General features: G+C 41.7%; 2 protein-coding genes and 1 long non-coding RNA gene across 3 annotated transcripts; 1 reads left to right on the forward strand and 2 right to left on the reverse strand.

The window, feature by feature from the left end:
• The first annotated feature begins 9064 nt into the window (after positions 1-9064).
• Positions 9065-12971, forward strand: rpl5a (ribosomal protein L5a). Its single transcript, XM_034887775.1, has 8 exons — positions 9065-9299; positions 9668-9737; positions 9848-9963; positions 10052-10186; positions 10417-10619; positions 11287-11464; positions 12454-12542; positions 12810-12971. The coding sequence occupies exons 1-8, from the start codon at positions 9297-9299 to the stop codon at positions 12910-12912; spliced, it is 897 nt and encodes a 298-aa protein (XP_034743666.1). The 5' UTR covers positions 9065-9296; the 3' UTR covers positions 12913-12971.
• On the reverse strand, positions 10067-10333 carry LOC117954194. Its single transcript, XR_004658773.1, has 2 exons — positions 10269-10333; positions 10067-10224 (listed from the first exon to the last, which is right to left on the reverse strand). It is a non-coding gene; the product is annotated as an uncharacterized LOC117954194 (long non-coding RNA).
• A 1665-nt stretch (positions 12972-14636) lies between the features above and the next one.
• dipk1aa (divergent protein kinase domain 1Aa) lies at positions 14637-25640 on the reverse strand. Its single transcript, XM_034887777.1, has 6 exons — positions 25108-25640; positions 19446-19580; positions 19075-19182; positions 18810-18986; positions 15751-15882; positions 14637-15604 (listed from the first exon to the last, which is right to left on the reverse strand). Exons 1-6 carry the CDS (start codon positions 25159-25161, stop codon positions 14924-14926), a joined length of 1287 nt encoding a protein of 428 aa, XP_034743668.1. The 5' UTR covers positions 25162-25640; the 3' UTR covers positions 14637-14923.
• Between the last annotated feature and the right edge of the window lie 246 nt (positions 25641-25886).

Consider the following 25886-nt stretch of genomic DNA (forward strand, 5'->3'; position numbering starts at 1 on the left):
TAACTCCTACGATGCCAGCACTTGACTTTCATTAGAAAGTATTAATTATTGATTTATTATTCTAAAAGGGTGAATTTGCTGAAAAGGATCAAAAAGACTGATCGAATTCTCCCTTCTGTATGATTTCTCACACAAAAGGCAACAAGCAAAGACAAAACAAAACTGTTAATCCTCTTTTTCACTGTGGAATAAAGAGAGTTTCAAACTTGAAGCAAAGTTTAGTTTTTGTCAGTTCATTCATACACCACATGGCAACCTACAGTATGGACAGATCGTGGGTGCTCAGTCACATCTCATGAGAGACATTCAGTTAAAATGTAAAAAATATTTTAACTGAAAAATAAAGGTCCTGTTTGGAACTCAGCTGCTGACACTGACGGCGTTCAGATGATCCTCAGAAGAAGAAAGACACAGCAAGGGACAGTAACTCTGACATTCAAACTCTGAGTAACACACTGACTCAGAACAGGAAACCAAACGCAGAGTGGAGAAGACGCTATCAGTGTTGCCACAGCCTCTTGTCTCTCTGTAAACCCCCCCCCCCCCCCCACAGGCCTTGATTCTCGCTCTTTGAGTCTTACAGAAAGTATGTGATTGAAATAGAAGCCCAATCGCAGTAAACGCAACAAGAGGCAAGGTGTGTGTGTGTGTGTGGGGGGGGGGGGGGTATTGTCTTTATGTTTGCTTTTTCGCAGCAGCACTTTTTTTGTCAAAGTTGCGGATGACACTGTCACTTTAGAAGTACTGTGAGGACTCCTCGCAGTTTTAAATATACCTGAGGCCACATACCACATGTATGTGAATGCTGTCAAGAGGAGCAGAGTATCAAAACGTTGTCTTGACTCAGTGCAAATCAGTACAGTACCATATGTTTGTACCATTTGCTAAAAAGTGTCCATTTTTTGCTACATGTCACAAAATATGGAGACAATGATGCAAAAAGTGACACAAGTTCTCAGTCTGTATATTCCTTTCACACGCTGACTGTAATAAGTCAGTTTATGTCTTTCTGTCAAATAAAGAAAAAAAGAAAATGGAGAAAATGATCAAGTCAGCAAAGTGGCTCAATGAAATCTGTTACACAACAATAAAACGCTGAAGTTTGCTAACACAAGCCAACAGTAGCCTTTTCAGGACCATGGATTCAACTTTTCATTGGTAAGAGAGTTTTAAAAATGCACATAGTCTCACTTTAGGTCAGCCTGATGACAAGTGAAACTTGAACACTTCTTGCAGACTCAAATAGAAACAAGGGGTTAAAAGTCATTCAGTCTTTTCTGCAGTTTTATACTTCCAGACATTCCACCTTAAGAGCATAATTTAAACCAGCGATTTCCTTTTGTCATACAGCACATAATCACAAAAAAGTAGATTTTACACTGTGTACAGCATGCAATGGATTCATGCCACAATAGCCTATTGTGGCTAAACTGTTTTTCCCTGGGTTAGTCTCTGTTTGGTCCCAGACTCTCAGTGTGAGCGTTCACCTCGGCACCTCCACTCTGCTGTGGCATCTCAATGAAAACCACATCATGCTATCTCATCCCCTCACAGGTTCCTTTGGCTCCACAACTCTAACCACAGTGTAACAACCCCCTCCCTCTCCCTTTTAAACTATCTCCGTCCCTTTCCCCCCCAGCTACAATCTGATTTTAGCCCTTTTCCTTAGGTTTAACTGCATAAAGCCCCCCTCCCCTGCCAGTCCGATCCTCATCGAGCTCTCAGCTGCCCCCAACTGGAGCCACCAGATAGGGACAGGGTGTGAACACAATGAATGATTTACTGGACACTGCTGACCGCAAGACAGTTATTCTTTCACACAGGAGGTCCCCAAACATATTGTACTTTCCTCGCCTGTACTCTCACTCACTTAAATCCTTTGTCCTGCAGCAGAAAGGGAAGCTTTTGTCTGTGTAACCGTACATTGATTTGATTAACGTTATGGTTTACGTATTAGTATGATTATTCTCATTTAACTCTAACTACTGCATGATCACATACCCCCAAGGATCCTAAAATCTTGGCCCAGGGTCAGCAAGGCCACGTTTTCTAAGTAAAAAACCAGATGTTTGGATGTATGCTGTAAACACTCCACAAATCACCTCCCTCATCCATCACAGTGATCAGCAGCTCCCCTTGTTTGTAATCAGCCCGTTTCTGGTTGTAAATTTCCCTCCGAGATACCGAGAATATCATCGTGGGGACGTTGGTGTGTGGATGTGAAGTAACCTGCTCGGTGCTTCCTGCTCATTGTGTCTTTGTGCATGTCCGGGGGTTGAGGTGGCCGTTTGAAAGGTCAGAGTTCAACATGCATAGTCATGCCTGAATAAGCCTGCGGTTTATGTTGGGGTCTATGGATTCTTTTATTTCCGGTGATGGGTGTTTTTAAACACTTTTCATAGTGTTTCCACTGCTGGAGATATGTACTGTAAGTAATCTTAGGGGTGCCCAGATAGCTCAGTTGGTAGAGCAGGCGCCCATGTGGGTTTACTCCTCGATGCAGCCGGCCCGGGTTTGACCGGGTCATTCCCCCTCTCTCTCTTTCATGTCTTCATCTGACCTGTCAAAAATAATGGCCAAAAATGCCCCCAAAAAATCTTGAAACAAATAAATACTAAAAATAACCTTGGCTATAATGTTGATTTTTGGAAACTATTTCCACCTTGAACCCAATATCTCCCCCATTTCTTACCATTTCCGTTACTAGTGCGAGTTCATTGAAGCTGATGCTCTACAATCTGTAGTCAGTCTCCCTGTAGTATTCACACAGAAAACACCACTCTGTTTCTGCATGATGTGTAAAACACTGTTCACATGACGGGTGGGGGGAGAAAGGCTGGGCTTTCACACATAAATTTCAACTCTGCACCACCTCCGCTGTTCCAGTAATACGCTGTCTGGTGTTAAAGTTAGCAGAACTCAGTTTAGTTCCAGCACAACTGATTTGGTTTTGGCTGTGTGTGCTACTGTTTGTCACCCAGGTGAAATTACTTTAACTGTATCATATAATGATATCATTTGAATGCTGTTGTAGATGATGTTGCAGGTTAGTAAGGTAAATGCATGTTGCAGATGCAATTACACCTGTTTCTCTTATTCACAATGACCTAAAAATGGCAAAGGACCTTTACGCTATTTCGGCATGCACTTGAAAATAATCTAAAAGGAGCAGTTGAAAAGAGGCAGGAAAGACAACAGTGTGTTGCTTGTCAACAAAGTGCAGTCTTCTTATCTGTGGTGTGCCTGTTAACACATTTGTTAATGTGTGAATTTCTGCAAGTCATCTCTAGTCCTGTATCCTCAAAGTCATCTTTTTTCAATTCTATTTTGTGACTTTTAGTATGAAAACACTTGTCTGCAGCATGCAAAAATAATTACTGTTGGATCTCATTGTTGATGTTACACAAGTAAGTAAGTAAGGGAGGCCCAAAGCAACATGTGGAAAGCAACATCCAATGGGAAGGTTAAGTGGACAAATGTACTTCTAGTTTTACCCATATGTTACTGACCTCACCTACGCCCCAGGGCGAAACCCTGTTAACCACTGACTACTGCTGCAGAGGGATGACTGGACAGTTGCTTTTCTTGTGAAATCAGTTCTGCAGAAACAGAGCTTGAGAGACTGCGAGCAAGCTGTCCACAAGAGTGACTTTGACTTTTCTTATCTAACACTGAGAACATCTGCGCTGTGACAGTGAGGGATGTTATCTGTCTCTTCTCAAACGGAAAAGCAGAACACCCCAGTTCCTTTTTTTCAGTAGTTGTCGATAGAGCTAACAGATAGACTTGCACTGAACGACTGGTTTCATCTTTTGACCAAGTAATCACTCTAGGATTTTTTTCCCCCCCAAAAAAACAAAATGCATCAAATGAACACTGAATTGTCTACGTGTTGATAAAAAGCAGCCTCCTTGCTGAATAAGACCTACAGAAATAAAACATGTATCACACAAGATTAAAATCAGTCATTATGGGTGGGGAAAATGTTAGTTTTAAAGTGCCCATGTTGTGAAAAAAAAGCTTTTTCTGGGATTTTAGGGTATTATTTTGGGTATCTGGTGCTTCTACATGCATACAAACTTGGAATAAAAACCATCCATGCTGCTATGAGTGAGATACAGGTTTCTGAATGAATCCTGCCTCCAGTCTCCAGGTGAGCTGGTCAAAATTGGCACGGCTGTCTACGTCATCGGCCATAACATTTGGTGCTAGCTAACCACCTTGGCTACTACCACATCAGCTAGCTGTTCTCCAACTTTGGCCAGTACAAGGCAGGATTAGCCGGGAGACTTCTTCTAAACGAGGATGGACTTCCAACTTTGCATAGAATACGTGCAGACAAGGGACAGGTAAGCAGTTCTACACAATTTCTTTTGTAGTGCAGGGTGAACTTGAATGTGTTGTAGCAGTGTTTTGCCATTGAGAATGAGGTGGCTAACCGCTAACAGCGCTAGCTTCTCGCATTGGCCGTGAGACACACGCATTTGACTGGTTTCACACGCCACACCCCCGATTTCTCACGCTGAAGTGTCAACCCGGTCAGTCAAATTTCTGAAAGATGAGTTTATCTATAGATCTACCTATTGAGCCCCTAGTGATCGAGTAGTTGTGCTTTCAGAGAGAATGAGGGGGTTCAAGAGCGCTCCCTCTCTGTGGAATTTTCGAAATGTTGCAAACTGAGAACTTTTTTTCACAAACCATCCTAGGTGTATTTCCCCGGCTTCAGGTTTACATGTGCTTTGAGTATTACACACCCGCTTTGTGTCCACTCTCTCTGTAAAAATAGAGGTGAGCAGCGAGGCTACTAAGTGTAGCAACTTCATTTCATTTTCAAATGAAGAAATAGTTTTTTGTTTTCCCCAAAAAGTAAATACAGCAAGTGGGGCACAGAGGATAAGGGCCAAACACTACTGAGAAAGGCTGTGATACAACACATGCACAACATGAGCCATGCTTTGTCTTTTGTCTTATTTTTCAGTCTATTTTCTGTTGGACCTTGTGGTGGGGAAAGGCCTTGATTGAAGAATACAGTTCCCTCACTGCCTAATCTAAAGAGGTTTGGCCAACAGTCCCCCTGGTGTCCAAAAAATGGTTATTTCTATTTATTTAGTCTTAAAGGATTAGAATGTATGTAAATCAGTGGTTCTCATTCTTTAGAATTTCACTGGTCCTAGTTGATCCCTCTGGTAGACCAATGTTAATTGAAACTTTGGGTCCCTGTCCCTACACCGAGAACCGTGTGTGTGTGTGTGTGTGTGTGTGTGGTAGTCAAGAGAGAGAATGGGAGAAGAAACTTTGTGTGAGGTGGACCTGTTCACCACAGACCCAAATCTACTCAGCTGTTGCTGCTGACATATGCTACTGTTTCTTCATGTGCCACATTATGTTTGCCACATTATCTGTGTCAGTTCTCAAATCATAAGAAGGAAATACAATGTGTAATCAAGTGATGACTGATTAACATTAATGGAAATGCTAAATGCCCTAATAGCTTGATACTACAACAATGCAAAGGCCCTCAAACCTACAGTTTTGCACATATCATGTAAGATTTGATTTCTCATTTTCTTTGCACAAAACTCTCCAGAAAGTGCCATTTAATGGTATATTTTTCAAAAAACATTCCTGGGGGGGCACACCCCCAGACCCCCCTAGGGAGAGCCCCCACACATAACAAATACCAATTTAAACCCTGAAGGATAATGATGCTGAAAGAGCCAAAGAAATTGCTTTGTGTGCAGCAAAATTTGGGTTGACCCCCCAAATCTCACTCCAAGGTTTTCGGAAAAAGTTGGCAGCTCTGCGTCGCTCTGTAGCTAAAACAGAGAGCTCAGCACCCAGGGTGAAAAGATGAGCTGTGGCAATGTGCAGTACAACAAAAATATGGTGTTTTTTGAAAATGAAACTGGTGGCAGGTACATTCACTCAAGTAGGCCTTCTGTGCTTTTTTCACATAGGTCACTTGCTCTTTGCTTGAGTTTTTAAATTTTTTGCTACTTTAAAATAATTTTGGAATATGCGCTTATTTGCTTTCTCATTGAGAGTTAAATTTAAAAAAGATTGATACCACACTCATGTCTAAAAATGAAGCTACATCCAGAGGCCACTTAGTTTAGCTGAGCTTTGCATAAAGCTAGCCTTGCTCTGTCCAAAAGAAACCAAATCTGCCTATACAAGTACCTCTTAAGCTATTAACAGGTTATAGCTTGTTTGTTTAATTGTAATCAAGGGTTCAGCTTCTGCACTATTTTAAAGGAATAGGTTGCCATTTTTGGAACCACTCTTTTTTTTGCCCTAGATTTAGCTGAAAACATTGATACCACTCTCATGTTTGTACGGTAAAATGGAAGCTAACTTAACTCAGTCACCGTGCCCGGCAAAGAAATTGTCCAGCACATAACCCCCTATAAAACCACAACTTGTCATTTTTACACATGAACACATGAAACTAACAAACTATAGCGTTAATTAGTTAGCTTTATAGGAGGTGTCTTTCCCTGTTTCCAGGCTGCTAAGCTAAGCTAAGTGTCCTAGCGAGAGCTACATATTTAGCTTGCTGTGGAGTGGTATCAATCTTCTCAACACCGATTAAAGTCAAATGACACCAGCTTTTTACTGCTGCATCAACATAGATAGAGTATAAGTTAAGAACCTAATAAATTATTTATTATTAATAAAGTAATTCTGCCAGGTAATTTGCAGTGGACCTTGGCTGCCCTGCTAAGCGGCACATTATAATGGCTTCCATTCAAATGGTTTGAGGCTCTTAAAGAATAAGTACACCTTTTTTTATTTGGCTGTTTTCTGTAACTATTGTCCCATGTTCAAGCATAGATTGACAAGGCAAAAAAATCCAGTTGCTCTGATTTTGTTTTATTTTGCTTCTTGTGTCAGGTGTTTAGTTTTTGGAAATTCCCTTAGTCTGTATCCGATATCAGGCCTGTTATCTAAGCAGTCCTGCATCCGGATACATTCCATGTCCATGAACACTGGGACCTGATGAGTAAGGCTGAGCCCTTTGAATGACACCCTTCATATTAATCACAGCAGAGTTCATTGGGAGCATCAGCAGCAACGCCAGTCCTGTGTTTGCTGTTGTCAGTGTTTTACCATGTTATACATTTAAGGTAAAGATAGTTTACTGTCACATACACATACATGTAGTGAAATTCATTCTCTGCATATAACCCATCCCTCAAGGGAGCAGCGCCCAGGGACCAACTCCAGATGTGAGCCGGTGCCTTGATCAAGGGCACTGACTGGAGAACTGGGTGCATGTTTTTTGATAGTGGGGGAGACCGGAGCGCCCAAAGGAAACCCAAACATGGGGAGAACATAGAAACTCCACACAGAAAGGCCCGGAACGACCTGGATTCAAACCCAGAACCGTCTTGCTATGAGGCCTCAGGGCTAACCATTGGGCCACCATGCGTTACATTCTAGTAGTCTGCTTTTTACATGTAAATGTAGATTTTGACATTATTACTGTGTATTGCGAATGTTAAGCATATTTCCTAACCTGCCAGCATCAACGTTTTGGAGAGAAAAATGTCATCATGGAGGTAAATAATGAAACATGTGACCCCCAAAACAGATTGATCTCCTCTCTCCTATGTCGGACTAAAAACATGATCGGTAATGACTGCATCTGTTGCTCAGGCTCTATGTCCTCCGAAATGTATAGCTGTTTAATATAATATATATATATATATATATATATATATATATATATATATATATATATATATATATATATATATATAAACATATATAAATGTATAAATGTTCAAGAAGTTGAAGTAATAATAATAGTGATAACATAAAGTAATAATTCAATCTACACAGTAAACAAAAATTACAAAAACTGTTTTTATAAAACTATGTTATTGTGTATATTTATTCTAACCACTATGTCCCTTTAGTAGCTGTTTTTGAGCTTTCTCATTTGTCACAGAAGTGTAAATGCTCAAATCTTTTTATTTTGTTCTTGTAACACCCAACGATTTCAACACCACGCTGTCTTATGGATTTAGATTTGTAGTTTTGACGTATAGGAAACAGTAAAAACTCTGTGAGAAAAGGTTTTGTACGTAGGTGGGCTGCTTGCTCAGACAAAAATCTGTCTCCTGATTCAGTGGTCAAATATTGTGACCTCTCTGGATTTAAAATCCACCCAAGCTTTTGAGACGGTCCTCTTTTTGACCTTTCTAGACGTAATAGTCATCAGTTTGTGGAGAAAAAAACCCGGAAGGATGATACATAAACACAGCTGGCCTTACAAACTATCACAGTGTGTCAGGTTGTCTGAAGGCCAACAGGCCTCGTTACAGTGTGTGTCAGACATATTGAAGATCTTTATTAAACCATTTAAATTGCTAAATCATTCTATTTTAATCCCTGCAATAGCCAGATGGTTTTGGGATTAATATATTCATGAGCTCTCCCCAAACTAACTGGCTGATCCAAAGCAAATGGAAGGGGTTAGAACAATGATAATTTACTATTCTTCTTGTTCTTGTTATTATTTAATTTACTTTAAATTGGGCAAATTGGTATCTCTTTCCTTCTTTTAAATGCATTTAAATATTTGTAATTGTATTTGTAATAACTGTTGTGACATTGTCTTCTCTCATCTGTTTTTTGTTTTGTGAAGCACTTAGAACTGCATTTCTCGTTAAAAAAAGTGCTCTATTTACAAAAACAACTGGCTATTAGTAGTATTATTAGAGGATTCAGCTCCAGAAATACACAAGGTTTTGTCAGGGGGCATCGAAATGGGGGGGGAAAAGGGGACTGAGTACCCAGGGCCCCCATGTGAGGAGGACCCAAAAAGATGCTAGAATGAACAGCTGTGGATACGGGGAGGGGCCCATAGAAAATGCTTTTCTACAATTCAATTCAATTTTATTTATAGTATCAATTCATAACAAAAGTTATCTCAAGACACTTTCCAGTTAGAGTAGGTCTAGACCACACTATACCACATCATTTACAAGGACCCAACAGTTCTAGTAGGTCCCCCTAGGACCCAGAATTTTGTGCTACGCCCTTGGTTTTTACATATGTGTAACATACACTTAAGATACGGACTAAATCACTGTGCAGAAATAGAGTGAATCTACCAAGAGTCTGTGTCGCTGCTGCCCCCTGTCGGTCATGCGTGTAGTACACCGGGGCAGCAGGGGGCGCTGCCCGCCCAACAGACTTCCTACTCATGACGACGAGTTGCCAAGTGAACTTCCGCCGCCAAGAGACACATCTGAGTTCAAGAGGACAGCGAGCAGAATCCACTTAAAATGGTGAGTAAACAATATCGATATGCATTCAGTGCAGACAGTCTGGGTGTGTAGAGATTTAGTAGAAGGTAGAAAAGTGTTTCCAGCGGTTGGGGTGTCAGATGTTCGTGGATGATGGCGGTTGTTCGGTCGCACTGTACCGACGAGCTGCTGTGTTCCAGCGTGGCGCCTCAATGGCTGACCAAACCTCAGCTGACTTAACGTTACACTGCAGAACACTCACACCAAGCTTTTAATAAGCTACTCAAATGCTTTTATATGGCACTGTCGACACAATTAAGCTTGAAACAGCTGCCTTTTTTTGTGGTATGCTGCGCTTCCGGTCACAGCCATCATGCTAACATTATAGCTAACTATGCTTTCCTTCTTAGGGTTTCGTCAAAGTGGTGAAGAACAAGGCCTACTTCAAGAGATATGAAGTCAAATTCAGGCGAAGAAGAGGTTAGACAGTATTCTCTACACACCAGCATTCATTATGCATCATAGCCTAAGCCTTTTGTATTGTTAAAATAGTGCTTCACTAATTGACTCTTGTTATGTCTAACGTACAGAGGGGAAAACGGACTTCTTTGCCCGCAAGCGCCTGGTTGTGCAGGACAAGAACAAGTACAACACGCCTAAGTACCGCATGATCGTCAGGTTCTCCAACAGAGACATCTGCTGCCAGGTCAGTGACTGGGAGAGAGGCTGAAACTCACACGGTAACACATTGAAGATAACCTGACCCACCATTTTCTCTTGTCTTTCTTGTCCAGATTGCCTATGCGAAGATTGAAGGAGACCAAATTGTGTGTGCTTCTTACTCTCACGAGCTTCCCAAATATGGCATCACTGTAGGCCTTACTAACTATGCTGCTGCCTACTGCACCGGGCTGCTGCTGGCTCGCAGGGTGAGACCCCACTCTCACACACACACACACACACACTACTGCACCGGGCTGCTGCCGGCTCGCAGGGTGAGACCACACACACAGGAAGTTGCAGGTGTCAGCACATGAAGAGGACCGTGAGATTTGTACTGACTTTGTGCGTCGGATTCAAGCTATTGTATCCTATTTTAAAATGCGTAAAAGTGTGGTTTGCTGCTGTAACAGCTTTATCATATTGTCTTTCCTTTTAGCTGCTGCACAAGTTTGGCATGGACCAGGTGTACGAGGGCCAAGTGGAGGTGACGGGAGATGAGTTCAATGTGGAAAGTGTTGACGGACAGCCCGGTGCCTTTACCTGTTACCTGGACGCAGGCCTGGCCAGAACAACCACAGGGAACAAGGTTTTCGGAGCGCTGAAGGGGGCAGTCGACGGAGGCCTGGCCATTCCTCACAGGTCAGTATGATATGAGAATAGCACATATTCACACCGCATTTCATTCATTGTCTCTTCTTTCTTTTTTTGCTACTTTAACTATGCACAAGATGTGTGGTTTCAGGTTAGGATTCAAAATTATGCAACGCCCAATGCTTGAGTTTTACTTCCAAACCAAGCATGGCATGATTGCACTAATACAACTCATATATATCTCTCTGAAGTAACGTTTTTGAGAGAGGTGAAATTATTTTTATTTTATAATTTTTTTGACATGTTTCCTCTTGCATTAAGCCAATCATAATGTTTGCACTGTGTGGGTGATGGTCCAGTTTGTGGTTACTGGTTCTTCTCTGCTTCTTGATGATGAAACAAAGCACGCTGAGCAAAATGTAGTTGGTCCTTCATTTGCATTAGCTGATGTTTACTGTCCTTTCAAGACGGGGCTGAGAGAAGCGAGACAAACCGAGGCAGACATCTGTCATTCTCAGTGGGATTGTTTTTAGCAGAACACTGTAGGAAAGGAATGACTATGGCTATACCTACACGAAACAACAATTATTCTGAAGAACAAAAAAAACACCAGAAAAGTGCAAAAACTTTGTTAGTCCGCTGAGAGTTAAAGTGGAAATGCTGAATTGACTCTGTCACTTATCCTAATGTGATTTCTGCTCTTCCTTGTTCCTAGTCTGAAACGTTTCCCCGGTTACGACACAGAGAGTAAAGAGTTCAACGCCGAGGTGCATCGGAAACACATCATGGGCATGAACGTGGCCGACTACATGTCCTACCTGATGGAGGAGGACGAGGACGCCTACAAGAAACAGTTCTCTCGCTTCATCAAGAACGGAGTCACGCCAGACACAGTACGAACCAAGACATCACGCAACACTGCAGTAGAGCGTCTCCGGCCGTAGTTACACTGCAACCTCGTCCATTCTTTGGGCCAGATTTGCGCAATATTAAATTCTTTAATTTATATTTATGCCAATGTCATGAATGAAATTGCTGCACTTTAGTTCAGACATCCTTTGGGAGTGCTGCGATGCTCATCCTCTTTACAAGTGGGACCAAGTTCCTTGATGGGAGGTAATGAAAAACAGCTTCATTGATTAGCAAAGTGTTTTTGCATTTGATGATCACTCTGCTTCAAGTAATTAATTTAATATAAAAGCTATTGGTTCTTGTACTTGGTACTGACAGGAGAAATGTTTACAGCATGGCTAACTGGAAGTCATGGAAAATGGAGCCAAATACGTTTTTATGACTGACCGACATTAGTTAGTTGCATATTATATCAATATTGGCGTATAGTTTGCTCATTAAGGTAGAAATTGCAGTACATAAATGCATAAAGTATGTTTGAGGTAATTACGGGCCTCCGTTACAGTATTTGTCCACCAGAGTGCACTGACAAGTCTATTTTGAAATTGTAAAATGTTGCTCAGTAGATCTTTTCATCATGATACTTTAATGACCAAGTTCAAAGGGTCTGTACTAAATATTCCAAACATTAAAAAAAAGCAATAATCTTTTTGCTATGTAAAGATGTAGATGAGTAATGGCGAACCAAGCAGAGAGTGAAGTCCCACTGTCAAGTCTCCTCTGCAGCTGCATCGTTTGGACATATTTCCAGGAGCCTTACTACCAATGCCGATTTCACTGCTGTTTGCTGGTTCTCTGCTTCTTGATGATGATACAAAGCACGCTGAGCAAAATGTAGTTGGTCCTTCATTTGCAGTAGCTGATGTTTACTGTCCTTTCAAGACGGGGCTGAGAGAAGCGAGACGAACCATGCGCACAGTGAAATGCCTAAGATGTGATGCATTAACGTGTGCGCCTTTTGTTCTTACAGGTTGAAGAAATGTACAAAAAAGCACACGCCAGCATCAGAGCGAACCCCGCCCACGAAAAGAGAGCCGCAAAAGACGTCAAGAAGAAGAGGTGAGTGCTTTCAATGTCATGATTGCGTTTCCCTTTTCTGAGCCAGTATTGATGATGCAACACAGCTTACACAAATTGTGACTATGTAACACTTAAAATATCCACGTCACGTTATTATACCTTGGGAAATTAACTGTATCTAAAGCAAGCACCATGTCTTAAGTATTGGATAGCTGTACTGGGAAGATCCCAGAGCTGAGCGTACAAAGCTTTCCCTTTTCTGCGCTGAATGTTAATGGAGCTGTTGTTACGGTTCTTTCCGGGCAGGTGGAATCGCGCCAAGTTATCTCTGGCACAGAGGAAGGATCGCGTCGCCCAGAAAAAGGCCAGCTTCTTACGAGCACAAGAACAGGAGGAAGGGGACGGTTAGGGGCTTCGCTTCAAAAACACGACACACATCACAGACAAATAAATTTATTGCAAACTCAAGCTTTTGTCTCTCTGCCAATACTTTTTTGGAAGAGTTTGAACAGTGATTATCTTGAGTCCACATGAATGATAAAGCCTCAGGGTGGTGTAGTGTACAACGGACCTGACCAGATTCTACAGGTTACAGTGAAGTGGTATGTTTAATTGTGCAAAATCATGCTGGTCTCTTCAAAAGAATCTTTTTTTTTTTTTTTTCGAATTCAAACCATATTGACAACAAGCTTTACATACTCTGCAGATCACCTCTGTTCTGAAATGCATTTAAAGGTGATTAAAAAGTCACATTGTCAACTCAATCACAGCAACAAATGTCTGGGAGGGATCATGGAAGATACTGTTAATACAGCATTCAAATGTGTTGAGAAAGATCTCCACCTTCACCGGTGGTAAACATTCATAAATGATTTCAGCATGATGCGTATGGCACTGAGATAAAATCCAAAATATGTATATTGATACAGCACATTACCACAACTGATCTTGTCAGTGAGAAATACAAGTTAATATCATTCACAAATTAAATACATAATTATTCTGTGTCATATTAATGCAGCATTGACGATATCACTAGCGTTACAGGTGGAATATTTTCAGCGAGTCAGGTACACAGACGTACATGATGTTCCCTGGGGAGTACAAACAGAATGAACGGCCTCACTTCAGTTCTGCAGACGAGGGACAGGAAAAGCAATGCTCCTTGGCACAAATTCTCTTAGTCTGGATCTGTATAGAGACATTATGTTGAATGTTATTCAAGTTTTTCCTTTTAATTTCTCCCTAAACTGCAGGCTACTTGTTGAAAGGTTAAGTCTTGTGATATTTTAATTGTAAAGTATACCAGTGAAAAGACCCAAACCAGGAATTAATTCATCATTCTGTTCTGCCTGTTTACACAAAGTCCTATTTCTTTACCCATAATACCATTTAGTATATTTAGATCAGGATTTAACACGTCCCAATACATAGTGTGTCAAATGCATTATGCCAGTCAGTTAGATTTTGCTGTATGAATGCCAACATGCTTTTCTGGCTACGCAGTCCTCTGCGGAGCATATATGAGCAAGAGGGTCAAAGTTCAAGGCACAATGTTATGAAGAAGTATGTTCCAATTGTATGCATACTGCGTGTACATCCTACTTACAGTACAAATTTTGTAAGGGCAGTAAAAAACAATTTGGAACACAGCCATGGTTTATTTCTTACTGTTGCACTTGGTCGCCTTCATTATGATTAACAGGGGCACTGTAGTTTATTTTGAGTTGATCCACAAACACTGTCCTGCTGCTGTAAACGGCACTCTTACTTTTGTTAGTACAAATCTAAAAGTACTGACAATGGTTTTGGTCTTTTCACAGGATTTGCCAGAAACTAAAATATAGCATATCACCAGCCTTATCCTTTAAAGGTACACTCCCTGATTATGTCATGGTGCTCAGTGGCAACCTTACCAAAATAAGGAGCCTATCTTAAAATAGTGTAACATGTTTATGCTTTCAACTTCAGCTTTATACAACACTCAACTGATTATTCAATCCTTGTATTGCTGACATGTCAGCCCATACATATCCGCACGATTTAGAGGCAAAAACAGCGATTTGGTCAGCAGTAAAATGTGTTTACGAGTCTGTTTTTCCTGTAGTGCCCTGGAACATTCCACTGTGGTGAACAATACAATACAATGTGGCTGCATGAACTTTTTTAAGTGTGACTGATGGTTACAACATGCAATCCTTCAGTTCATTTTAGTCTTACATTTCAAAGTACTCAGACTTGTTTTCCAGGCACCAAACCTCGGAAACCTGGAAAGAGGAGGTAGAGACTCCATCAGTCTAACCATTCATAGGCGTTAAGAGTCAATAAAAACTACTTCATTAAATAGGCTATTCCTAAATCACAGCATCTTTAATACTCTGCTCCATTTGAGACGCACGATTTCAAAAAGGTCTTCCTCGTCACGAGTCCTTAGTGTGTGAGATCTGTCTCCACAGCAGAGCTTTCAGGTTGTTGAGAATAAGTGAGTGCTCCATGTTCATCTGTCCAGCGTTACCCTTGAGAGCGATGCAGGCGTACAACTGCCTCTCCAGCTCCTCTCTCAGCCCTGATGGAACCCCGCGCAGGAGGTAGTCCTTTAGCGTACTGCATGCCTTTGCCAAGTTTGGCTGAAGTGGCTCCTCCCTGCAGTGTTTCTCTGACATGTCACAGGACGTCTGGCAGTCCACCCCGTACACACAGTCAGCATCCGTCTCACACTTCAGCGCCCGCATGGTGCGTCTGAACTCGTCCTCTGGTACCACTGCTCGGGCATTAGTCAGACGGAGTTCATGGCGGTCAGTGTAACCAAAGTGCTCCGCGGCGAGATCACAGATCAGAAAGCTGCCGTAGGTGCCGTGGAAGATGTCCTCCACCAGCTCCAGGAGGCCCATGGAGATCTTGGCTTTGCGAGGCCACGAGGGGGTGAACCACTGGTCCATAGTGCGCTGCACGCCGTTGGGTACCCAGGAATCCAGCGGCCAGGGTAGAGACAAACCATACAGGGGCCTGTAGGGGACGCGCTCTGTCATGTACAGGTCTCCACAGTAGCCGAGGAGACGAGGAGTGTGTCCACGGTCCTGGAGCAGCAGACCCAGCAACACCTCAAAAAACCCAAACAAATCTATTTCACCAAAGAGCTGGAGGGATTTCATGTTTTCTTTTCTACACTGAGACATTGCATACAAAAACATTTTGTGTCACAGATAACAGATTGGTAATTTTCTTATTCAGTGGCTTGCTTGTGTACCTCATCCATCTGCAGGAGGGCCCATGTAGAGCGAGCTTCTGGCAGCGACACCCGTCCATCTTTATTGCCATCGGCAACAGAGAGGATCTGGCTGACGAGGCTGGCGAGGTTAGCCTGCTCTCCAAGCTTGGACTGATGGAAATAAAGGGACAGAGACTTGAAGAGGTTTGTTTCAGGTGTAATGACATCAGTTTAGTGTCTTTTGAGTAGTGAGCTGGGAATAAATCCTATGTGCGGGCAAAGCAGAGAAAGGTGAGGTAACCTTGCCCCTTATGACCTCATAAGGAGCAAGATTCCACATCAGTCCGTCTGAGCTTTGATTTTCTTAGAGGCGCAGCAGGATACCCAGGGCTCGGTTTACACCTATCACCATTTCTAGCCACTGGGGGACCATAGGCAAGGCTGGGGGAACTCATGCTAACGTTAAAAGACCTCATAAACCTGAACTTCAACAACAAAGAAGAGGACGCCGAAGTGGGCCCGAAGCTACATCGTGTTTCCCAGAGCAAGCCGCCATCTTCAGACGCGAAAGCATGCAGATTCTGGGTAAGTCAGTTTAACAAAAGCACAACCCCTCTGGAGGTAAGACAGAGATACACTCATCCAGGCGAGTTATTCTCATCAAAACCATATCTAATCTCACATCTCAATGTCAATATATTATGAATATATTGCCCAGCCCTACGTTGAGTGCAACACTTTAGGGAGAGTGAATTAATTTTGCCCTCTAGGTAGTCTATATCCATCGCCTTCCACTTCCAGGATGCTCCGGTGCTGCAGGAAATTCCGCCAGATGCATGTCTTTTTAGGACTATGGTTGACGGCTCCTATGTTCAATCTGAGTTATCTCTTGCATGACTATTTTTGCCGCTCTGTGCGAAGTTTAGCACAAACCATGTCAATTCTGATTAGTTTAAAGAATTTCCATTCCAGAGCACGTTTTCCTCTCATCCCCAAATGCTACATGGAATAGCCAAACCTTTTTTTTTAGAGGGCTTTGGAGGAGGGTCTGGCAAAGCGAGACTACCGGCTAGCTAGGTTAACCTTAGCTTTATTTTGATTTAACCTTTATTTAACCAGGAAGTCCCTTGAGATTGACATCTCTTTTCCGAGGGAGACCTGGCCCGGACGGCACACCAGTTAATTTATACAGAAATACAGCATAGTCTACACAAACAAACAAGCAACAACACATTGAGAAAAGGAACAGGTCACATGTGGCAGTTACATTTTTGAATTACAAGGCATTTTAACATGGCCTTAAATTAATTTAATGGGACTAGATCATTTAGATGGAGCAAGTTTTGCAAGTTATTCCAAGACCATGGAGCAAAGTAAGAGTAGGCTTTTTTCCCCAGCTCAGTAAAAACCCTTGGAACCTGGTAAGAGCGCCACCTTGTGGAACGAAGGTGAAAACGGCTGGACTACAGCTTGAGGAGATAACATAAATATGCCGGCAGTTTACCCAACATGGCCTTGTATAGAAAAATATACAAATGAAGTTGTCTACGTAGACTTAGTGACGGCCAGCCTACCAGTTTATACAGCGTACAAGGATGAGTACGGGAATAAGAGTTAGTTTAAAAGCGCTGAGCACTATGGTACACAGAATCTAAATGGTGGAGAGTACTAGAGGCAGCATGCATGTAAACAACATCACCGTAGTCCAAAACACTTAAAGTGTTTTTTTGGCTGACATCTTAAAACAAGTTTTATTTCTAAAATTAAACCCCAGCCTTAGTTTCAGATTTTTTACAAGCTTTTCAAAATGAACTTTGAAAGAAAGTTTGTTGTCCAGCCAAAAACCTAAATACTTATATGATGCAACATTTTCAATTAAGTCCCCACTCAAGGCGTTAATAGTTATATTTTCTGGGGATTGGGAACGAGACCTTGAAAACGTCATAAATTAGTTTTTCTTTTGGTTAACCTTAGCTTTAGCCATTTGTAACACAGGCTTTAGTCCATCGTGTCACAAACTCGGGGCGTTTTCAACCAACGTTCATGTTTAATTACATTGTATACTTTTGATCCCGTTCTTTTTGGTTTCACATAGTGATTTAGCTAGCTCACTAAAGAACTTTCCATGACGACATGTCGTCACCACGTAAGTGTTCTGGGTGTTACGTCTCACTTTGATTGGGGAGTAGAATTAATCCGTATGAATGGAAATGAATGAACAAATGAATAAGCAAATCATGATTGCATTGGTAATATTATTATTGCTCTAGCGTTGGCTCATACCCTCTCCTTCATCTGCTCCGAATTTGTTTTATAAATGTTGGCATTTTTGCGAATGTTTTCTAAATCACTTTTTTGTTTGTTTTTGTCTGACCAAATTCAAACATAAATATGTAATCTCCTCCTCTCCCCACGTACTTTCATGACTTTTTTAGATAGATTGAGACTTTATCCATTTTGATGGAAATTTTAGGCATCAAGTAGCAAGACAACCATAACACAAAAAACACATATATCACACATACATAAGAAAAAAAAAAAAAAATGACTCACAGAAATGCAATGACCATGATAAGGTGAGATACTATTGTAGACTGTGTGTGTGAACAGTGCAGGGATTGAACAGTGCAGTAGTTCATGATAAAACGAAGACTATGACTATAAAACATAAATATAATAACCTATAAACTGACTGACTAAGGATAAAAACATTATTTAACAGGGAATAAGTTATAAGATGTAGATGGTATGACCATAGTCCAAGTTATGTATTAGGGCTAATATAGATAATAAGAAAGTTGTACAGCAGACAAGTGATATGATTTCCCTCTTCATCTTCTTTGGAACATAGTTACCTAACTTCCTGTAATTGGTCCAAAAGTCCTAAGCATCCAAAAAAGTGTTTTCATACTGCAAACAAACCGAACCATGGTTCAGTTTGGTTCGGACCGAGACCACCTCTTTGGAGCGGACAAAAATTTGGTCCATGGTCCGAGGCACCTTTCTCACCTGCAATCATGGTTCTGACCAAAGTTAAGTGTGAAAACGCCCTAGGATGTGTGGTTCCAGATGGACCTCTCTGACTCAAAGTCCCTTACCTTGAGGTGATTAAAGACCATCTCTCTGAACTTCTCCACCGATGTGCCTCTGGTGGGCTTGTCAAACACGGGGGCTTCCCTACGTGGCTCCGGCTCCTCGCCCAGCTCGTAGTGCACGACCTCCCCCAACTTACAGCGGATGATCCCATCGTGGTCTCCCCAGCTTCCCGTGTACACCTGACAAGCAGAACAGTAAACAAACAAGTCAACACGCTAAACATTGCGAGTAGTAAAGTCACAACTTCAACAGAAATGTGTTTCCTACCTGGTTGTTTGGCAGCGTTGACAGGCACCTGCTCATGTAGAGTGTGTCTTTGTCACACAGACTGCTGCAGGCAGGGCCATCAATGATTCCCTTCCTGTATTTATCACACTTGGAGAAAGCGAAAATATAGAACAGGGTGACCTAACGCTCAGCCAGTCAGAATTATATACATCCATTATATTAGGTTGTGCGTGTTTGACAATCAGAAAGCAGGAATATTACATTCTACATCGAAAACAAAGAACTCAAGAACAAGTTACTGAGGTTGACGCAACTGTAGGCTGTTTCTTATTCAGTGGTGATAAAAACATAAATAAAGGTTGATTACAAAAATCATTCACAGGGTAAAAACAAATAAAGCCATTACTCACAATGGCGTTCTTGCACTCGTGTCCTCTGCACAGCTCGGTGTAGGCCGAGTATTGCACATAGAGCACCCAGCTCCCCACCAGCACAGCCAGCCACGTAAGGAACAGGTACTTCACCCGCACAAAGGAGATCCGAGCCTATGAACAGAAACTCTTAAGATCGATTCAGAGCATAAAAATATACCTGCCTGAACAGATTAGTCCAAAACAAATGAATATATACACACACACACCTATTTCAGTCTCAGCATAAGCAGCACATTCTTCCCATTGAGATGGCAACTGAGACATTGAGTGAGTCAACTATTTGTAAAAGTCATTTAATTTGGTTGTAATTTGTTATATTCTGTTAAAGTGGGAGGCCTTTTGTTTTGGGGATATTTTGGCAGTCAGGGGTCCATGAGTTTTTTTTTTAATGGGTAAGGGGTAAGACACTGGTCTAGACCACGGCATATTTCACGACAAAGTTGCACTTAGTGCGGTGGTGGCGAAGAAAACCTTTTTCAGGATGAAACCTGGAACAGAACCTGGCAAAGGAATGTCAACAGAAATGTTGATTCAAGCCAGACGGTTGCACTCCCTAATCAAACCCATAGCAAGGTGCTGGCTGGCCGATCAGTCGCCATGGGCAAACAACTGCTCATTGCTTATGGAAATAGTCTAAAAGGTGCAGATCCAGTTGTTCCAGTGGCACAGGCCATTCTGGTTATGGCTCTTCGAGAGAGAGAAAAAAATCTAAATACTGCCTGTGTCACAGGATCTACACATCACGTATCACAGGATCCACAAATCACATGTCCCACGATGCCCTTTTGGACAGAGGTGCTGTTTCTGGGACATTTTGCAAGTTAATGCAGTCAGTGTCAAACTGTCTTTTCTACAGTGAGACAGTAATATAAACAGAATTCTTCAATCCTAAAGAAAAATAACTGCATAGGAGATAATTAAAATCCTTAGATTTAAAGCAGTTCAACCCAATTGAAAAGAACAGAATAAGATATACATACATAAGAGCTGCATTTAATGTTTTTACTACGTACTAGGCCCGGCCTCCCTTCCCAGCACCCACCGACGGCTGACTTTATGTGTCTCTTCCGGAGCGTCCCCTCTACTGAGCTGTGCCCTCCTGCAGACACCTGCAGCTTCTTCTCGGCTGCAGCTGCTGATCTTCCGTCTTCTGTTTCATTCTCAAAAATAAATGTCAATTTTGTTTTTAAATTAGTAACAAATATGACGTGAAATGTTGGAAAGTACAACACTTGTGATAAAAGTACTTAATAGTAAAATTACCGATTAAAAAAATAAAATAAAATACAAATAAAAAACATTTTTTTGTTATAACAACGAAAGTAAATGTTATTTTTTACTTCCACCCCTGGAAGTCAATGACTACTGCAATGCAAGAAAATAAAAATAAAATAAAAAGAAGAAAAAGTAAGTTGTTGGGAAGTGCAGTGGATAAAAGAATTTAGGTCAGATTTGCTATGTGAGACCCAGTCTGTGACTTTGACTAAAACAAAACGGCAGTGCGTTTTTCTCCAAGTGCCTCTGGGAGGAAAGAGGGATTCTGATTCTAACTCTGATCACACGGCAGGAACGGCTTAGGTTGGGGATATTTTGGCAGCGTGCGGTTTCTCTCAATTCAGCTTGAGCACAGTTTCCAAATCCCAACAAAATATGCACCCAGTGAGGCAGGGACCGAGGAAAAACCTTTTTTTCAATCGTTGACGTGCTGTGACTACTACAGTTGGGAAACAGCTCTGGCCTGGACAAAAGCTCTGTTCTTAGGGGTCCAAGCCCGAGGCTGTGGAACCCTGTTGTTTTTGTAAAGATTATTATTCTTCCAATGATAAAACTCTCGGTACAGCCTAAACAGTACATAATGCCCCCCCCAATCAGGACTGGTTTTCAACCCTGCACTGATGTTGGACAAAATAAATTCCACCACTAGGTGCCGCTATAGCAGAGATACACATTTTGCGCTATAACTCCCAAACTGTACATCACACATAAAAAAATAAATAAAAATAAAAAAAATCACATCCACGCGTTTCCTGAATTCAGCTGGATCTCCTGATGCAGGCCACGCACAGTTTTCAATGCATGAGAAATTTGATTTATCAAAAACCTACTTTTTTGATCTGCTCACGGAACAATATGCACGAAACTTTGCAGGTAGCATCTCCAGACCGACCTAACAACCGGATATCAAAAGAATTTTTATAGGATACAAATTGCGCATTCTACGCACAAACAAATACACCTACTCTGCCATATCTCAGCCCAAACTGGCCACTAGGGGGGGCGCTACAGGAACAAAAACTTGATATCTCTTGTACGGCACATCCGATTTTTTCAAAATTTAGAGGGTACCATCTAGGGCCGTTTGTGTGATTTGAACTAGAAAAAACTAAAAAACAATGAGCTTTCTCATGAAATCTTTTCACACAAAATATGCAACACATCCCCACATTGAGCTACAGACTTCAGAGAAAAGCACAGGGAGGATACAGGAAAACAAGAATCTTATGCCTCCCATTACCTTTTGTGCATTTTACACCAAACTGTCCACAAACAGCAGCTTCATATGAGATGTGTAGTCTCTGAACAAACAGACAGTGGGCCTCCAGGGAGGGAACAGGAGTCATCAGGGGAGTACAAGTCATCTACACACCACTATCAGATCGGACTCCTTTGGTACGCATGCAGGTGATGTGTAAAAAATGCATGTGCGTGAAACCCACACAGACAATATGGTATGTAGAAGTCCTGCGTGAGAGATGCCTGTGTCTCACACAATGAAGACTCAGAGTTATAAACCGGAGCAAGAAAGCGCGGAATCCTTCACCAACTCCCCGTGGTCCTCTACACTGTCGGCTCCTCCGTGGAGCCTAATATGTTTGTCTTAGCTAAGATAACATTAGATCTAATTAATTTTAACCCACACAGGGGATTGAAGTGTCACAAAAGCTGTGAAATACTATGCGTGATACAAAGCATGATATAGTGATACACTGTGATTCCCATCTCTCTATCTAGCTATCTATCTATCTATTATGTACTTCTAGAAGGGCTGCAGCAACTAATGATTATTTTCATTGTTGAATAATCCGTTGATAATATTCTGGATTAATGGCCGTGTGAAAAAATTGTGAAAAAATGACAATCAGACCAAAAACCTAAGATGATGTCCTCAAATGTCTCGTTTTGTCAACAACAAAAAAACTAAGAAACTAAACTAAAATCTGAGAATTTCAATAATGAAATCTTTGGGAAAAAGAAAAGGACTCAAACTGATTAATCAATGATAAAAATAGTTAAGTTAAAAAAATGAATTAAAATTGACAACTAATCTGTAATACTGTAGTAACTAGCGTACTGTAAAACTGTTCTGCAAATGTAAAATGACCCCGAGATTGAAATGGGTAAGAAAAGTTCTAATTGATAACACAAAGGAATAGAAATATTACACTTCTATAGAACACTTTTCCCCCTTTGCCACTTTGCCCCCCTATAGAAGCGGATTTTCCATTACATTAACATTATATGACATCATCATCATCACGTTTTAGGCCTATTGGCAGACATCCATTTAAAATGTAGCCAATGGTATATAAAGAGCATATGCTCTCTAGTAACCTTTGTGTTGTCCAGGTAGCTTTACATAAAAAAGGTGTTTATTCGCATTTACTTTTACTTTTCTAATTTTAGCCTGTACTTTGTTACTTTTACTTGAGTAAGGAAGATAAATTAGTACTTCTACTTTTACAAGAGTACCAGAGTCTAACACAAGTATCCCTTCTTTTACTTGAGTATGGGAAGTAAGGACTTTTGCCATCTGTGGATGCTGATGAGGAATCGGAGCTGGTCATTAGTAGTGCAGGCAGGAAGACTGTTAGAGTTGAGTTAAATGTGCATAGTCTGCATAGAACAAAGGCTGTGGTGCAAACTGTAGGGTTACCAGCTCTCAACAGTTCAGGTTCAGTTACTGCACATTAACCCTCGTGAAGTATCGTCTTCCTACAGTCTGCTCACTGCAGCTGGGCAGAGATGGCAAAAAGACTCACTTCTCGTACTGGTGTTTTATTTTTGCGGAGTGCAAATGTTCCACCAAAACGAGTTCCTTCCCGATCTGCAGAGCCAACGACTCAGCCTACGGAGCTTAGTACCGCTCACGATGACTGTGATTGGTTTAAAGAAATACAAACAACCCAGAGCATTTTTCTCCTATCCCAGATAGATGTATCCCAGATGTATCTGTGTAGCCAGACCTTACTCCATAGCACTGTGGAGGTAGAGCTGACAATACAAGACTTGTACAACTAAAACCTGGAACCCCTTTAAATCTGGAACATAGTCCGATGAAGAAAAGAAACCCGTTCTGGGTTTTACCCTGCAAAGTAGTCCTTATAATAACCCTGTAGTTTTCTTGGAACCTAGATGCAAACCAGACACCATGTCATTTAACAACCATAGACACCCTGTCTCTGCCAGCAGGTCCCTTAACAAAACTTTTTTTTAGATTTGGTTTCACCCAAAGTTTGCATTATGTTGACCTTTTTCCTAAATATGTAGGCACTAATTGATTTGGAAGTTCGCTCAGTGGGCTACAAAATGCACAGGGAATGTACTTAGCCACATCTGTCCCTCTCCTTGTACAAACAAACTGCACCAAAACAGGAACATAGGCATCCCTAACAAATTACACAAAAACGTATACAGACAGAGGTAGCCAGAAATGTAGGCATACTTTTCTGTGTATAAGGATCACCTCGGGACTAATAGAAACCACTTCTTCACACAGTGTTTGGTGTGTGTGTGTGTGTGTGTGTGTGTGTGACGATGTGGGATATAAACTATTACCACAAGTACAGATGGAAATACGGCTTCATTGTGGCTGATCTAGTCCAATTAACCATCCCACGATGAGGCCACAGGAAGCACTGGTGTAGATGTTGGTTGAAGCCAGATTAAATAAAGTCTACCATCATATTTCACCTCCAACTCTAGTTCATGCCAAGTGATGATCAGCTGACTGTACTGTATGGTGTTTACTCTTCCCTAGAGCCAATACATCCCTGTATTATCTTCCTCTTTCATAAGCTCCTACTGTACTGGGACCGGGAGTAGCTGCTGGCAGAAAGCCACTGGCCCAAATGAGAAGCTTCAATCTTCTTCTTATCCAACCACTATGACTGCTGCTGCTCAGCCTATTTGGGAGGTGATGAAACCACTTGGAGCCATCAATGGAACATATTTTCAGTCCAATAGAGACTTACAAATAATGTGAGATGAAATGAAATCCAAGAGAGATCCCACCCTGACCAGGGTTATAAATATTTGCTTGGATAACCAATTTCTCCTCACATGGTCTACACACTCTGAGCGGCAGGCCTGTGCTGTGCTCTGTCTATCCATTATGGATCAGCAGAAAGACTGCCAAGCTACTATTTAATCAGCAGTCACACTCTTCAGTTATTTTGGAACCGCCAATGATTCCCATCAGAGCAGCCCGAGGAGGTGCTGCCATGCAGCTGTCAGTCCGATGTGACACCATGACGACCCATGTAGCCTCCACACAACAGGTTCGCAGTCAATGCCAACACATCCCGGAGTCTACGACAACACACAGCTTTACAGAGCAATTGTCGAACATCGATATTACCTGGAAGTAAAAAGACTTTTTCACCCAGGCCCGTGGAAACAGACCCTTCGCCATCACAAAAATAGATCATCTCAATACGTGGACCTGGCTGCGGGAGATCATCCAAATTTCACGAGAGAGCGTCTTCCACGTAAAGCGACTCGTCTGGTTTACAGAACCGGCAGGAATGACCGCATGTTAGCAGATTTGAGACCCACTAGGATCCCCGGCCCTGGGCTGTGCGTTCTGTCTTGTCCGTGTGAAATGCTCCAATAGTGCACTTTTGCCTGCGCCTCTGCTCTTTGCTGCGGCTGCTGGTTTTCAAGCAAAGCGACATACCTCAAGCTGCATGAAGAGAAAAAAAAAAAACGTAGTATCACGGCGCAGGCGCAGCTTGTCAATCTTCTAATAAAACATTTTACGTTTTCAGGTTGTCAACCAAATTGACAATGATGTCTGCGTGAGCGCGGGTTTGCCGGTGCGCTGATATCAATGAGTCTTTAAGAGTATTGTGTGGTTGCTAAACTCTGAAGCTACGACCGGATCAAGCTAGAAAGCATGAGTAAAAGAAACTTCCGGTACTCTTTCACAATTAAAGCATGGTGTTTATATGGCATCCCCCTTTCCCTCCCTGATCCTCTGACTGAATATGCTTTGTCTGTTTACATCTACTCCGGTTTTCTATTCATTTTTATGTAATATATCCTTAATATTCTCACTTTATGTTCGTTGTATACTTTGTGTGTCAGTGATTTTGACTCTATGTTTGCCAATGTTGTTTAGCTGAATCTTTGCAGCCT

The sequence above is a fragment of the Etheostoma cragini genome, chromosome 12, assembly GCF_013103735.1.
Source record: "Etheostoma cragini isolate CJK2018 chromosome 12, CSU_Ecrag_1.0, whole genome shotgun sequence".
Taxonomy (NCBI): domain Eukaryota; kingdom Metazoa; phylum Chordata; class Actinopteri; order Perciformes; family Percidae; genus Etheostoma; species Etheostoma cragini.

Bases quoted from the DNA above. Each gene is read 5' to 3' on its own strand.
- rpl5a (XM_034887775.1), top strand. The intron at 9,964-10,051 runs GTCAGTGACTGG...TTTCTTGTCCAG, and splicing joins ACAGAGACATCTGCTGCCAG to ATTGCCTATGCGAAGATTGA. The intron at 12,543-12,809 runs GTGAGTGCTTTC...CTTTCCGGGCAG, and splicing joins AAAGACGTCAAGAAGAAGAG to GTGGAATCGCGCCAAGTTAT.
- dipk1aa (XM_034887777.1), bottom strand. From the start codon at position 25,161: ATGGCGAAGGGTCTGTTTCCACGGGCCTGGGTGAAAAAGTCTTTTTAC. The intron at 19,581-25,107 runs GTAATATCGATG...TTCTGTTCATAG, and splicing joins AAAAGTCTTTTTACTTCCAG to GCTCGGATCTCCTTTGTGCG. The intron at 18,987-19,074 runs GTAGGAAACACA...TCTGCTTGTCAG, and splicing joins CAACGCTGCCAAACAACCAG to GTGTACACGGGAAGCTGGGG.